Source organism: Zeus faber (assembly GCF_960531495.2).
Source record: "Zeus faber genome assembly, chromosome: 18".
Lineage (NCBI taxonomy): Eukaryota > Metazoa > Chordata > Actinopteri > Zeiformes > Zeidae > Zeus > Zeus faber.
This window is the reverse complement of record NC_137210.1, coordinates 31,201,241-31,217,281: the sequence shown is the minus strand read 5'-3', so window position 1 is coordinate 31,217,281 and position 16,041 is coordinate 31,201,241. Positions and strand designations below refer to the sequence as shown.

The window sequence follows — 16,041 nt, the reverse complement described above, 5'->3', positions numbered from 1 at the left end:
GTTGGGCCCCGATACCCGGTCCCTAAACGATCAGTATGTACCCGACCAAATCCCAATGCAGGTATGATGCTGTTTGAATGCCTGAGCTGTCGATTTAAATATTTGCCCATTGCAATTTGAACGTGTGTGATAGACACATCGCAAAAGACTGAAATGGGATGAATAAGAAAAATATATGTATTTACACGCGCCATGCACAGTAAGTTGGTGGAATTTAAATGTTGACATTCCATACTAACTCCCAAGTCAGTCCAAAACACATTCTGTGTTTGTGTCCTCACAGATGGAGTTCGCTTGCAGCTCCGGAGCAACGGGGCCGAATCGTGTCCGTTTTTTTTATGTAATGTAATCAAATGTACTTACTCATAGTAATGTGTTTACAAGTAGTAATGAATTTATTCGTAGTCATGCACGCGGTAAACGAGGCAGCATTCAGATCAGAATGAGGACACAACCTTACTGTCCACCTCTGCCCAGCATCCTTCTTGCCAATGTCTAGTGCCTGGAGAACATGATCTACAGGCAAGGATGACATTCCAAAGGGATACAAGGAACTGTCACGTCTTGTACCTGACAGAGACATGGCTGAACCCGCTGGTGCTGGACCACAACATACATCCAGCCAAGGGCTTCTCTGCGTTCAGCGCCGACTGATCAGGAGAGTCTGGGAAATCCAAGGGTACTAGTACTAGTATTAGTACAACAGTAGTACAACCATAACCAGTAGAGCACACTAGTACTACAATAGTACAGCCATACCCAGTGGAACACACTAGTACTATAGTAGTACAACCATACCCTGTAGAACACAGTAGTACTGCAGTAGTACAACCATACGCAGTAGAAAACAGTAGTACTACAGTAGTACAACCATACCCAGTAGAACACAGCAGTACTGTAGTAGTACAACCGTAGCCAGTAGAACGCAGTAGTACTGCAGTAGTACAACAGTACCCAGTAGAACACAGTAGTACAACCATGCCCAGTAGAACATAGTAGTACAACCATACCTAGTAGAACACAGTAGTATTGCAGTACTACAACAATATCCAGTAGAACACAGTAGTATTGCAGTAGTACAACCATACCCAATAGAAAACAGTAGTACTACAGTAGTACAACCATACCCGATAGAAAACAGTAGTACTACAGTAGTACAACCATACCCAGTAGAGCACACTAGTACTGCTGTAGTACGACATACCCAGTAGAACACAGTAGTACTGCAGTAGTACAATCGTGCCCAGTAGAACATAGTAGTACAACCATACCCAGTAGAACACAGTAGTATTGCAGTAGTACAACAATATCCAGTAGAACACAGTAGTACTGCAGTAGTACAACCATACCCAATAGAAAACAGTAGTACTACAGTAGTACAACCATACCCAATAGAAAACAGTAGTACTACAGTAGTACAACCATACCCAGTAGAGCACACTAGTACTGCCGTAGTACAACAATACTCAGTAGAACACAGTAGTACTAGAGTAGTACAGCCATACCCAATAGAACACACTAGTACTACAGTTGTACAACCATACCCAGTAGAACACACTAGTAGTACAGTAGTACAACCTAAACCAGTAGAACACAGTAGTATTACAGTAGTACAGCCATACCCAGTAGAACACAGTACTACTGCAGTAGTACAACCATGTTGTGCTACTGATAAATAAAATTAAATACCCAGTAGAACACACCGTTACTACAGTAGTACAACCATACCCAGTAGAACACAGTAGTACTGCAGTAATACAAACATACCCAGTAGAACACAGTAGCACGGCAGTAGTACAACAGTACCCAGTAGAACACAGTAGTACTGCAGTAGTACAACAGTACCCAGTAGAACACAGTAGTACTACAAGAACCATAACCAATAACCATAACCAGTCTTTAAGGACCTCCCTCTCTGTCTTTAACATGCACTTGAAGACCCAGCTCTTCAGTGAGTACCTCCTCTCCTAACCTACAAGTACTTAGCACTTCCTAGCAGTATTTATTTTTACACTAATGTCTCTGTCGCAATGTAACTTGAATGTTATTCTCCCTTGTAAGTCTGCTAAATGACTAAATGTAAATGTAAATGTAAAACACAGTAGCACTACAGTAGTACAACCATCCCCAGTGGAACACAGTAGCACTGCAGTAGTACAGCCATACCCAGTAGAACACAGTAGAACTGCAGTAGTACAACCATACCCAGTAGAACACAGTAGTACTGCAGTAGTACAACCATACTCAGTAGAACACAGTTGTACTACAACAACCATACCCAGTAGAACACAGTAGCACTGCAGTAGTACAACCATACCTAGTAGAACACAGTAGTACTGCAGTAGTACAACCATACCCAGTATAACATAGTAGTACCAAAAGAACCATAACCAGTAGAATACAGTAGCACTGCAGTAGTACAACCATACCCAGTATAACACAGTAGTACTGCAGTAGTACAACCATACGCCATAGAATACAGTAGTACTGCGGTAGTTATTACTTGTCAAAGCGTAGTTTGGGTTCTCCACCTCCAGGCGTTGAAGTTGAGCTCCAAGATAAACCTGAAAGATGAGAACACAGAAAGAAAAACTGCAGTAAAACCCCAATAATACTACAGTACTTCACGAAATACTGCAGGAAGTACTGCGGGGAATTCGGGTAAAAGCTATGTGCGCTATGTCCTGAATTCCTTTCAGTTGGTTTCTAATATATAAACGATCCTATTTTAAATCAAGAGTAAAACCAGACCAGTTACATTTTGAATATTTTCATTTCAAGGTTATATTTGTTTTGCACATGAAAGTGATACCGTCACACACCACTAGAGAGCTGCTGAAGATACACTACATGTATTGTTTGAAGTAGTGACTAACTATCTAACAGAGTACCACGACTACTAATATTAATAGTAGTATTACTTCTAATAATTATAATACTACCAATAATAAAGTACTTTGTGTTGTGTACCGTGATGTCGATGCCTCGGGCTCCAGACGAGTTGCTGAAGAAGCGAGCAGGAACCTTGGAGGCCACGTCGGGTTCCTCTGCTCCGAAGCCCAGGTTGTAGAGCACCTCCACGGGGTCCTGCTCACACAGCTCCAGCAGCTCCGACACACTGGAGAGACAGAGTTAATACATTATCTGTCTCCATTAGCAACCTCATTACACATCTAGAAATACACTACAACATTACTGCTACGTTACCTCATTATACATCTAGAAATACACTGCTCCATTACAGCTACATTACCTCATTGTACACCTAGAAATACACTGCTACATAACTGCCACATTACCTCATTATACATCTAGAAATACACTGCTACATTACTGCTACATAACCTCATTATACATCTAGAAACATGCCACATTACTTCTACATTTCCCGATTAAACATCTAGAAATACTAGTATTCTAGTAATATACTATAGTATACTAGTAAATCTAGTATTAATATTGTAGTAGCAGAAACAGAAACAGAAACAGAAACAGTCTTTATTCATCACGCAACACACCACTATAACACATGCACATGCTTTGATGGTGGCCGGTGAAATGGATTCTCTGCATTTAACCATCCTGGCTTGTCCTTCCTCCGGGGGCACAGCCAGGAGCAGTGGGCAGCGTACGTGGACGCGCCCGGGGACCTGGTGATAAGTGTCCATCGCTGGTCAGACCATGATGGGTGCATGTTTTTGGTGGGGGTCCTTACTGACGTGAGGTGGAGGAAACCCCATGTGAGCACGGGGAGAACATGCAAACTCCACCCAGAAAGGCTCCTATTTGGGAGATAACCCACCGGAGCACGGTGCCAACAGCGCCCCAGGCGGGAATCGAACCCAGGACCTTCTTGCTGTGAGGCAAGAAGGTCCATTACTAGAATTAATATTGCAGCAGCACTATATTATTTTATACTAATATTACTCAATTACTCGTATTAATAATGCAATAGCACTATATTTTACTAATATTACTACGTTACTAGTATTAATATTGCAGTAGCACTATATTATACTAATATAGCTCCATTACTAGTATTAATAATGCAGCAGCATTATATTATATTATACTAATATTACTCCTTTACTTGTGTTAGTAATGCAGTAGCACTATATTATACTAATATTACTCCATTACTAGTATAAATAATGCAGCAGCAGTATATTATATAGTACTGATATTACACAATTACTAGTATTAATAATGCAGCAGCACTATATTATATTATACTAATATTACTCCATTACTAGCGTTAAAAATGCAGCAGCACTATATCATATTATACTGATATTACTCCATTACAAGTATTAATAATGCAGTAGCACAAAATTATATTAATATTATGCCATTACCAGTCATAGTATTGCAGTAATACTATTTTTAAATAAAATTACTCCATTACCAGTCATAGTATTGCAGTAGCATTACATTACATTACATTTAGTCATTTAGCAGACGCTTTTATCCAAAGCGACTTACAATTGTTCAAAGACCGACGGACGCAGCCATCAGGAGCAATTAGGGGTTAAGTGTCTTGCTCAAGGACACTACAGCATGCTAGCAGGAGGAGCCTGGGATCCAACCAGCAACCTTTGGATTACTAGACCACCAGCTCTACCTCCTGAGCTACCACCCCCAGTAGCACTATATAATACTAATATTACTCCATTAGCAGTCATAGTATTGCAGTAGTACTATATTATACTAATATTACTCCATTACCAGTCGTAGTATTGCAGTAGTACTATATTATACTAATATTATTGTTGTATTGCAGTAATACTATATCATACTAGTATTATCATAGTATTGCAGTAGTACTACATCATACTAGTATTGCAGTAGTACTATATCATACTAGTATTATTGTAGTATTGTAGTAGTACTACATCATACCAGTATTGTCATAGTAGAGCAGTTGTACTATATCATAGTAGTATTATCATCATATTGCAGTAGTACTATATCATACAAGTATTATCGTAGTATTGCAGTTGTAGAATATCATACTAGTATTGCAGTAGTACTATATCTAATTAGTCAAGGGGATGGTAGCTCAGGCGGTAGGGTTGGTGGTCTAGTGATCTAAAGGTTGCAGGTTGGATCCCAGGCTCCTCCTGCTAGCATGCTGTAGTGTCCTTGAGCAAGACACTTAACCCCTAATTGCTCCTGATGGCTGCGTCCGTCGCTGTTTGAACAATTGTAAGTCGCTTTGGATAAAAGCGTCTGCTAAATGACTAAATGTAAATGTAAAATGTAAATTAGTATTAATGTAGCATTGCAGTAGTACTATATCATACTAGTATTGTCATAGTATAGCAGTACTACTATATCATACTAGTATTAACTTAGTATTGCAGTCGTACTATATCATACTACTATTGCAGTAGTACTTTATCATACTAGTATTGTCATAGTATAGCAGTAGTACCACATTATACTAGTATTGTCATAGTATAGCAGTAGTACCACATTATACTAGTATTATCGTCGAACCAACTCACCTGGACACTGTGCTGCTTTTCCCAGAACCAGTTGAATTCATGCTTCTTCCTTTCTGCTTAAAAGTACTTCTCTTCTCCTTCACCCCCAAACTAGAGGGGGCGCGAGAGACGGGGGAAAGAGACGGAGAGAGAGGGGGGGGGCGAGAGGGAGAGAGACAGGGCAGAGAGGGGGGGGGCAGAGAGGGAGGGGTGAGACAGGGGAGGGGGGGGGGGGGACAGGGGAGCGAGAGAGGGGGGAGAGAGAGAGGGGAGACAGGGGGGAGAGGGAAGGAGAGGGGGAGAGAGAGGGAGAGAGAGGGAAAGAGGGGAGAGAGCGTAGAGGGGGGGCAGGGGGAGAAAGAGGGAGACAGGGGAGGCGGGGGCAGAGGGGGAGAGAGAAAGGGGAGAGGGAGAGAGGGGGGAGAGAGAGGGAGACAGGGGAGGGGGGACAGAGGGGGAGAGAGAGGGGAGAGGGAGAGAGGGGGGAGAGAGAGGGAGACAGGGGAGAGAGCGGAGAGAGAGGGGAAGGGAGAAAGGGGGGAGAGAGGGGGAGAGAGAGGGAGAAAGGGGAGGGGGGAGAGGGAGGGGAGAGAGAAGGGATGGAGCTTAATTCAAACTGTGCTCATTAAAAAATGTCTGAATGAAGAGAAAAGAGGAAGAAGATCTACACCCCGAGGATCTACACCCCAGGGATCTACACCCTGAGGATCTACACCTCGAGTGTCTACACCCCGAGCATCTACACCCTGAGGATCTACACCCCGGGGATCTACACCCCGGGGATCTACACCCTGAGGCTTTACACCCTGAGGATATACACCCTGAGGATATACACCCTGAGGAGCTACACCCTGAGGATATACACCCTGAGGAGCTACACCCTGAGGATCTACACCCTGACTACCAACACCCTGAGGATCTACATGCTGAGCATCTACACCCTGAGGATCTACACACTGAGCATCTACACCGAGGATCTATGGTCGTTCGCTGCTTCAAAGCATATGATACGTCTACAAGTTCAATAAAGTCTAGACTTTAACAGAGGTCTATACAATCATAAGGTCTAGTCTCTGAAAGAGGTCAATATAACCCTAGGGTCTAGTCTCTAGGTCACTCCACCTGCTCCACCTGCAGGTCACTCAACCTGCAGGTCACTCCACCTTGGAGTGACCTGCAGCGTGGCGCGTGGAGCGTGTCAGACCATCAGCACCGGCGCCTCCCCCCAGGCTCCATCCCCTCCCTCTGCTCCTCCCTCACCAGACTCATTGGGTGAGGTGCACCTCCTGGAGCTCAAGGACCTCCCACTCACAAATTCTGCACCTGCTCCTTTACACCTCTTCCTCAGAATCAGAGGAGGTGAAGAGGGTGGGAAGGAGGAGGTATACAAGAGGTGCAGAGGAGTAGAGGAGGCATAAAGGAGGCAGTGTATAGGAGGAGGTGCAGAGGAGGAGGTGTAGAGGTGAAACTGTAAAGGAGGTGCAGAGGAGGAGGTGCAAAGGAGGAGTAGAGGAGGAGGTGCAGAGGAGGAGGTGTAAAGGAGGAGTAGAGGAGGAGGTTCAGGGGAGGAGGTGTAGAGGAGGAATAGAGGAGATATAGAGAGGGAGGTATAGAGGAGATGTAGAGAGGGAGGTGTAGAGGAGGAGGTGTATAGTATGTGTAGAGTATGTGTAGAGGAGGTGTAGAGGAAGAGGTGTAGAGGAGGAGTAGAGGAGGTGTCGAGGAGGTGTAGAGGAGATGTAGAGAGGGAGGTATAGAGGAGATCTAGAGAGGGAGGTGTAGAGGAGGTGTAGAGAAGGAGGTGTATAGTAGGTGTAGAGGAGGTGTAGAGGGGGTGTAGAGAGGGAGGTATAGAGGAGGTGTACAGGAAGAGGTGCATAGTAGGTATAGAGGAGGAGGTATAGAGCAGGTGTAGAGAGGCAGGTGTAGAGGAGGAGGTAGATAGTATGTGTAGGGGAGGTATAGAGAGGGAGGTGTAGAGGAGGTGTAGAAGAGGAGGCGTATAGTAGGTGTAGAGGAAGTGTATAGAAGGAGATGTAGAGGAGTAGAGTAGGTGTAGAGGAGGAGTTGTAGAGGAGATGCAGGTCTCACAGTTCAGTCTTTTTCCCGTCAGAAAGAAGATGATTTGCTGGAGAAACAAGAAACAAGATGAAATAGGAAGGTATTAAAAAATATGACTTCATATTCATATTCATATTACGTTAAATATAATTATATTTATATATTACATATGATTATATTCATATTATAATACATATGATTGAATTCATATTACATATGATTATATTAATATAATAAATATGATTAAATTTATACAATATTAAATATGATTGTATAATTGATTGTTACTGTGTGCGTTACTGTGTGTCATACTGTGTGTGTAGTTGTGTATGTGTGTCTACTGAGTTTTTGTGTGTTACTGTGTGTGTGTTACTGTGTGTGGGTTACTGTGTGTGTGTGTTACTGTGTGTGTGTGTGGGTTAGTGTGTGTGTTACTGCGTGTGCTACTGTGTTTCTTACTGTGTGTGGGTTACTGTGTGTGTGCTACTGTGTGTGTTACTGTGTGTGTTACTGTGTGTCTGTGTTACTGTGTGTGTGTGTGTGTGTGTTACTGTGTGTGTGTGTTACTCTGTGTGTGTGTGTTACCCTTTGTGTGTAACTGTGTGTGTTACTGTTTGTTACCGTGTGTGTGTGTGTGTACTGACCTTCCGCTCCCAGTGAAAGATCATCTTCAAAACTGCACCCAGACTTGACGGCTTCAGGGAACGAAGATAAGAAATAAATATAAATATATACAAACATAACTATCAGTGTCATAAATAAGTATACTGTAAATATATACAAACATAACTATCAGTGTCATAAATAAGTATACTGTAAATATATATAAACATAACTATCAGTGTTATTATAAATAAGTATAAATATATATAAACATAACATCATTCATATTATAAATAAGTATAAATACATATTAATATAACTAGTGTTATAAATAAGTATAAATATATATTAAAATAACTGTCAATGTTATGAATAAGAAGAAATACATATAAACATAACTATCAGTGTTATTATAAATAAGTATAAATATATATAAACATAACTATCAGTGTTCTTATAAATAAGTATAAATATATATAAACATAACTATCAGTAATATTATAAATAAGTATAAATATATATAAAAATAACTATCAGTGTTGTTATAAATAAGTATAAATATATATAAACATAACTATCAGTAATATTATAAATAAGTATAAATATATATAAACATAACTATCAGTGTTCTTATAAATAAGTATAAATATATATAAACATAACTATCAGTAATATTATAAATAAGTATAAATATATATAAAAATAACTATCAGTGTTGTTATAAATAAGTATAAATATATATAAACATAACTATCAGTGTTGTTATGAATAAGTATAAATATATATAAACATAACTATCAGTGTTATAAATAAGTTTAAATATATATAAATATAACTAGTGTTATAAATAAGTCCAAACATATATAAACACAACTATCAGTGTTGTTATAAATAAGTATGTATATATATAAATGTAAATAGTGTTATAAATAAGTATAAATATATATAAATGTAACTATCAGTGTTATTATGAATAAGAAGGAATATATATAAACATAACTATCAGTGTTCTTATAAATAAGTATAAATATATATAAAAATAACTATCAGTGTTGTTATAAATAAGTATAAATATATATAAACATAACTATCAGTGTTATTATAAATAAGTAGTCTGTGGTAGTGTGTGTGTTACTGTGTGTGTGTGTTGCTGTTTGTGTATGTTTTACAGTGTGTGTGAGTGTTACTGTGTGTGTGTGTGTGTTTGTGTGTGTGTGTGTTAAAGTGTGTGTATGCGTGTGTGTGTGTCACTGTGTGTGTGTTATGATGTGTATGTGTGTTATCAGTGTATTTATGTGTGTTACTGTGTGTGTTGCTGTTTGTGTGTGTTGCTTTTTGTGTTACAGTGTGTGTATGTGTATTTTAAAGTGTGTGTGTGTGTGTGTGTTACCGTGTGTGTGTTGCTGTGCGTGTGTGTTACAATGTGTGTGTGTCTGTGTGTTGCTGTGTGTGTTTTACACTGTCTATGTAAAGTATGTGTGTGTTGCTGTGTGTGTCTGTGTGTTGCTGTGTTGGTGTTTTACAGTGTGTATGTATGTGTGTGTGTCACAGTGTGTGTGTTACTATGTGTGTGTGTGTGTGTGTGTGTTATCAGTGTGTGTGTAGGTGTGTTACTGTGTGTGTATGTTGCTGTTTGTGTGTTGCTGTGTGTGTTACAGTGTGTGTGTTTGTTCCTGTGTGTGTGTGTGTGTGCTTCTGTGTGTGTGTGTGTGTGTGTGTTGCTGTGTGTGTTGGTGTGTGTGCTTTACAGTGTGTGTGTGTGTGTATGTGTGTGTGTGTTGCTGTGTGTGTGTGTGTTACAGTGTGTGTGTTGCTATGTGTGTGTGTGTGTGTGTGTGTGTGTTATAGTCTCTGGGGGTTTGTCGCTTCTTAGCAGTGTCTGCTTCCTGTTGATGTTCCACCTTATCCAAAAACCAAAAACTACAGGAAGTGACAAGATGAACAGGAGCCATCAAGCAGGAAGTTCAACTCCTTTTCAATGCCCGATCAATACAAAGATTCTGAAGCCTCTCAATCCACTCCATAAACAGAAAGTGACACGTCCCTTACCTCGACTGGGAGAAGAACTCTGCTCATCCAGAGAGACAGCTAGAGGAGTCCTGACAGACAGACAGACTATTAATGTCAAGGTCAGAAAGTTGCATCTCAGTGTGTGTGTGTGTGTGTATGTTGCAGTGTGTGTGTGTGTTACAGTTTGTGTGTGTTACAGTATGTGTGTTGCTGTGTGTGATACAGTGTGTGTGTTGCTGTGTTTGTATTTTACGGTGTGTGTGTGTGAGTGTGTGTGTTACAGTGTGTGTGTGTGTTGCTGTGTGTGTGTTACGGTGTGTGTTTCTGTTTGTGTTACAGTGTGTGTGTTGCTGTGTGTGTTGCTGTGTGTGTGTAACAGCGTATGTGTTGCTGTGTGTCTGTCATTGTGCCTGTGTGTGTGTGTTGCTGTGTGTGTCACGTGTGCGTGTTGCTATGTGTGTGTTACAGTGTATGTGTTACAGTGTGACTGTCGCTGTGTGTGTGTGTGTTGCTGTGTGTGTCACTTGCACATGTTGCTGTGTGTGTGTTGCTGTGTGTGTGTTACAGTATGTGTGCTGCTGTGTGCGTGTTACAGTTTGTGTTACAGTGTGTGTTGCTGTGTGTGTGTGAGTGTTGCTGTGTGTGTGTTACAGTGCGTGTGTGTTGCTGTGTGTTAGTGTGTAAGTGTTGGTATGTGTGTTATAGTGTTTTACAGTGTTTGTGTTGCTGTGTGTTATAGTGTATGTGTGTGTTGCTGTGTGTGTTGTTGTGTGTTTGTTATCTGCGTGTGTGTGTTATCAGTGTGTGTGTGTGCGTTATCAGTGTGTGTGTGTTATCAGTGTGTGTGTGTGTGTTGACAGAGTGGGAGGAAACCTACTTCCTGTTGGAGCGACAGAACAACAGAGTATTTCAATATGCTGCTTTTATAATAATAGTTAGAATAATAATCCTCTTATTATTATTATGATTATTATTAGAAATACCAAAAATTACCGGAATTATAATAACAATAGAATGAGGTTATATAATAATTAAAAAAATATTCAGATACAATTATTATAATAATAATATGATAGTAATATTGATATGGTAATAATACAATAATTTAAAAAAAACACATTATGTATAATAATACACACAGTGAGTGTACCTGCATTCACTGAGCCAGCTGGAAATGTTCTGCACACCTGGGGGGGGGGGGGGGGTGTTATTAGATTATTAGATAGATTAGATAGATTATTAGATTATGTTTCATTATGAATGTGGATAACTGATGAATTATAACTATAGTGGAACCAGTTAAACCAGATAGAACCTGAGTGGAACCAGTTTTGACCAGTGGAACCAGAGAGGAACTAGTGGAACTGGTGAACCGGAGTCCTACCTGCTCTCTGGGGCGGGGCCTCGCTGCCCCCTGCTGGCTGCTCTGAGTCTTGCCAGGACTCTCGGCTCTTGGCCCAGACCCTCCTCCTCCAGCACGCTGCCGTGCCGCCTGCAGGGGGACCACACCCTTCCCATCAGCCACCTGGGCTAACTGTGTTAGCTCAATGCATGGCTGCAGAGGGGATCAGCTAGCCTAGCTCCTGTGAACATTTGGAAATCCATCTCCCAGTGTCTTAAGGCTAGCTTATCCCATCTGCAGCAGTGCACTGAGCTAGCAAAGTTTGTATGAAGTCCGTCGACTAGGAGCTTCCCTCCCAGTTTTCCCAGTACTCCCAGTGTGTGCCAGTGTTCCCAGTGTCTCCTAGTGTTCCCAGTGTCTCCTAGTGTCCCAAGTGTCTCCTAGTGTTCCCAGTGTTCCCAGTGTTCCCACACTCTCCCAGTGTATACATTTACATTTACATTTAGCAGACGCTTTTATCCAAAGCGACTTACAATTGTTCAAACAGCGACGGACGCAGCCATCAGGAGCAATTAGGGGTTAAGTGTCTTGCTCAAGGACACTACAGCATGCTAGCAGGAGGAGCCAGTGTTCCCAGACTCTCCCAGTGTTCCCAGTGTCTCCCAGTGTTCCCCTAGTGTTCCCAATGTATCCTAGTGTTCCCAGTGTTCCCAGACTCTCCCAGTGTATCCCAGTGTTCCCCCAGTATTCCTAGTTTTCCCCCAGTATTCCCAGTGTCTCCTAGTGTCTCCCAGTGTTTCCCAGTTTTCCAATGTCTCCCAGTGTCTCAGTGTTTCCCAGAGTCTCCCAGTTTTCCCAGTGCCTTCCAGTGTCTCCCAGTGCCTCCCAGTGTCTCCAGTCAGCCCTTACCTTGCTGAGTGTTTCCCTCCATGTCCAGTTCTAAAGAGAAAGCAGAGAAAAGTTTAAACGGAATGTACTCCAGCACACTGTATTTCTATGTGTATGTACAGGCTGATCAGCCACAACATTAATGGCACCTGTCAAGGGGTAGGATATATATATATATATATATATATATATATATATATATATATTTATATATAAAATTATTATGTATATACTGTTATATATTATTATTAAATATACGTATATACTGGTATATACTATTATTATATATACACTGTAATATTAATACTATATATATACTGTTATATATTATTATTATTATATATATACTCTTTTATATATATATATATATATATATATATATATATATATATATATTGTATATATTGCCATTGTTCCCAGAAACTCCCAGTGTTCCCTGTGTCTCCTAGTGTTCCCAGTTTTCCCAGACTCTCCCAGTGTTCAGTGTTTCCTGTGTTCCCAATGTCTCCCAGTGTCTCCCATTGTCCCCTGTGTCTCTGAGTGTCTCCCATTTTTCCCAGTGTCTCTCAGTGTTCCCAGTGTTTCCCATTGTCCCCAGGGTCTCCCAGTGTTCCTAGTGTGTTCCTAGTGTCTCTCAGTGTTCCCAGAGTCTCCTTCCCACACTGTGACCACCCTCCCAGTGGTCACAGTGTTTCCTGTGTTCCCAGTGCCTCCTAGTGTTCCCAGTGTCTCCTAGTGTTCCCAGTGTTCCCAGTGTCTCCCATTGTTCCCAGTGTCTCCTTTCCAGTCTCCCAGTGTTCCCAAACCATCCTAGTGTTCCCAGTGTTCCCAGACTCTCCCAGCGTTCCCCAAGTATTACTTGTGTTCCCCCAGTATTCCCAGTGTCTCCCAGTGCCTCCCAGGGTCTACCAGTGTCTCCTCAAGTGTCGCCCAGTGTCTCCAGTCAGCCCATACCTTGCTGAGTGTTTCCCTCCATGTCCAGTTCTAGAAGGAAAGCAGAGAACAAGTTAAATGGGTTTACACTCGTCAAGACCTTTGTTTATATTATTGGCGCAGGAGGTAGAGCGGGTCGTCCAGTAATCAGAGGGTTCCTGGTTCGATCCCCCTTTGCTCCTGGCAGCACGTCGAAGGGTCCTTGAGCAAGACACTGAATCCTAAAGTGCTCTCCATGAGCTGGTGTGCACCTTGCACGATTGTCGCTGCCATCAACATATGAATGTGTTTGAATGGGTGAATGTTCGTTCGTTCGTTCGTTCGTGTAGGGCTACACAGGCAATTGGGACATTAGCCAAGAAGTGGTATCGTCATCCAGTTCAATGAGGACGCTGACTCCATGTGGTGATTTGAAGATTGGGCATTCATCAATGATGTGTGAATGTGAGGCGTGTTAGTAAAGTGAGGTGTTTGAGTGATCGCAAGACAGGGAGAGCTGTATAAGATGCAGTCCATTTAGCATTTATATTATGGGATGGAGGAATGTACTCCAGTACACTGTATTTCTATGTGTATGTACAGGCTGATCAGCCTGTATGTACAGGCTGTCCATCCCTTTATGAGCACAGTGTACCTTCTTCTGATGGCTACTTCCAGCAGGATAATGCAGCATGTCACGATGCTCAAATCATCTCAAACTGGTTTCTTGAACATGACAATGACACTGCACTCCAATGGCCTCCACAGTCACTAGATCTCAATCCAATAAAGCACCTTTGGGATGTGGTGGAACCGGAGATTCGCATCATGGATGTGCAGCCAACAAATCTACAGCAATTGCGTGACGCTGTCATGTCATATGGAGCAAAATCTCTGAGGAATGTTTCCAACACTTTGTTGAATCTATGCCACCAAGAATGAAGGCAGTTCTGAAGCATCTCCAAAACCACGGGTCTTGTGGGCTGTTCCCGCTATGCAGTGGTCACTACCTACCAAAAGTGTCAAAGGAAGGACAACCGTGAACCGGCAACAGGGTCATGGGGCCCAAGGCTCATTGATGCACATGGGGAGTGAAGTCTAGTCCGTTTGGTTGGATCCCACAGAAGAACTACTGTAGCACAAAGTGGTGAAAAAGTGAATGGTGCTATGATAGAAAGGTGTCAGAACACACAGTGCGTGGCAGCTTGCTGCGTATGGGAGCACTCAGAGTATCCATGCTGACCCCTGTCCACCCTTGAAAGCACCTATAATGGACAGGTGAGCATCACAACTGGACCAGGGGGCCATGGAAGAAAGTGGCCCAGTCTGATGAATCAACTTTTCTTCTACATCATGTGGATGGGTGGGGTTAGGGTCTGATCCCATGGAGCATCTGGTGGATGTGCTGGAACAACAAGCCTGATCCATGGGAGCCCCTCCTCCAACTTCCAAGACTTAAAGGATCTGCTGCTATCGTCTTGGTGCCAGATACCACAGGACACCTTCAGAGTCTGGTGGAGTCCATGTATCCAAGTCTGAGCTGGTTCAGGGACACGAGGGGGAGCTACACAATGTTAGTGTAATTAATGGTGGTTGTAATGTTGTGCTGAACAAATAGGTATTTTAGATTACCCATTTATTTTTACATGAAGTGTGCCATAGTGTAATATTTGAACAGATTATCTGCATTTTAGTCATAATTCTTATTTGTATTACATATAGATTTTATGCATACGTATATATATACATGTGTATATATATATATATATATATATATATATACACACATACATATACATATACATACACATACAGTACATACATGCATGCATACATACATACATTAAAGAAGATTAAAGTTATTTATGTTGTTTATTTATATGTAACTCATCCAAATTATGAATATTAATTAATTTGTTTGTTTGTTTCATAAAGTAACTCAACCACATTATAGATATAAATAAAGTAATTTATCTCATAAAGTAACTCATCCACATTATGAATATTAATGAAATAATTTATCTCATAAAGTAACTCATCCACAGTATGATTATCAATAAAGTTGTTGATAAATTTGTTGATAAAGTTATTCATAAAGTTATTAAAAAAGTCATATTTCCTACCGATCACTTTCTTGTTCAAACTTTCATGTCGCTGAAACTTTCTGAAACTTTTCTACTTCCGCTTCCGCGTCCTAGCAGCATGACGTCATCACTAGCGGCCACAGAACGAAAGAATTTTGCAAAAAACATACAAACAGCAAAAATAATAACAATTATAATAACAGCATAATAATAATAATAATAATAATAATAATAATATTATAACAATGATGATAATAACAACAATAATTAATTAATTAATTAGTATTACAATAATAATTATAATACACTAATAATAATAACAATAATAATAACAATAATTATACACTAATATTATATGTAAATGTGTATATATATATATATATATATGTAATATTCTGCTCCAATACAATTGATTACAAACACAGTGTAGTCACAGAAAACCATTTTATGCTGGGAAAACACATTTATTGTAGAATAAACCATTCGACGAGCGGATAGGACCGGGCTGTCTCCTTCAAAGGTGATGATGAAGTTTGATTTTAAAATGTTTGTTTGAAAGCTGAACAAATGATTATTAGGCAACCCTGCCTGCCGTAACGGCATGTGACCACTAGAGAGAGGAAAAGATCTATAAAATAATTTCCATCGATCAGGA

The 16,041-nt window shown here is 40.9% G+C and overlaps 1 protein-coding gene across 1 annotated transcript in view; it reads right to left on the bottom strand.

The window, feature by feature from the left end:
- itprid2 (ITPR interacting domain containing 2) overlaps window positions 1-15,462 on the bottom strand; it is a gene marked incomplete at its 3' end in the record, with an annotated part of 33,759 nt that extends 18,297 nt beyond the window's left edge. Inside the window, exons 1-11 of the mRNA XM_080019000.1 lie at window positions 15,426-15,462; window positions 13,345-13,374; window positions 12,412-12,441; window positions 11,545-11,652; window positions 11,311-11,347; window positions 10,200-10,249; window positions 8,192-8,242; window positions 7,578-7,614; window positions 5,508-5,597; window positions 2,971-3,118; window positions 2,504-2,564 (exon numbers count right to left, since the gene is read on the bottom strand). Of these exons, the coding sequence (XP_079875126.1) occupies window positions 2,504-2,564; window positions 2,971-3,118; window positions 5,508-5,597; window positions 7,578-7,614; window positions 8,192-8,242; window positions 10,200-10,249; window positions 11,311-11,347; window positions 11,545-11,652; window positions 12,412-12,441; window positions 13,345-13,366 (634 nt within the window). The remainder of the gene's footprint in view (window positions 1-2,503; window positions 2,565-2,970; window positions 3,119-5,507; window positions 5,598-7,577; window positions 7,615-8,191; window positions 8,243-10,199; window positions 10,250-11,310; window positions 11,348-11,544; window positions 11,653-12,411; window positions 12,442-13,344; window positions 13,375-15,425) is intronic.
- Window positions 15,463-16,041: the final 579 nt, after the last annotated feature.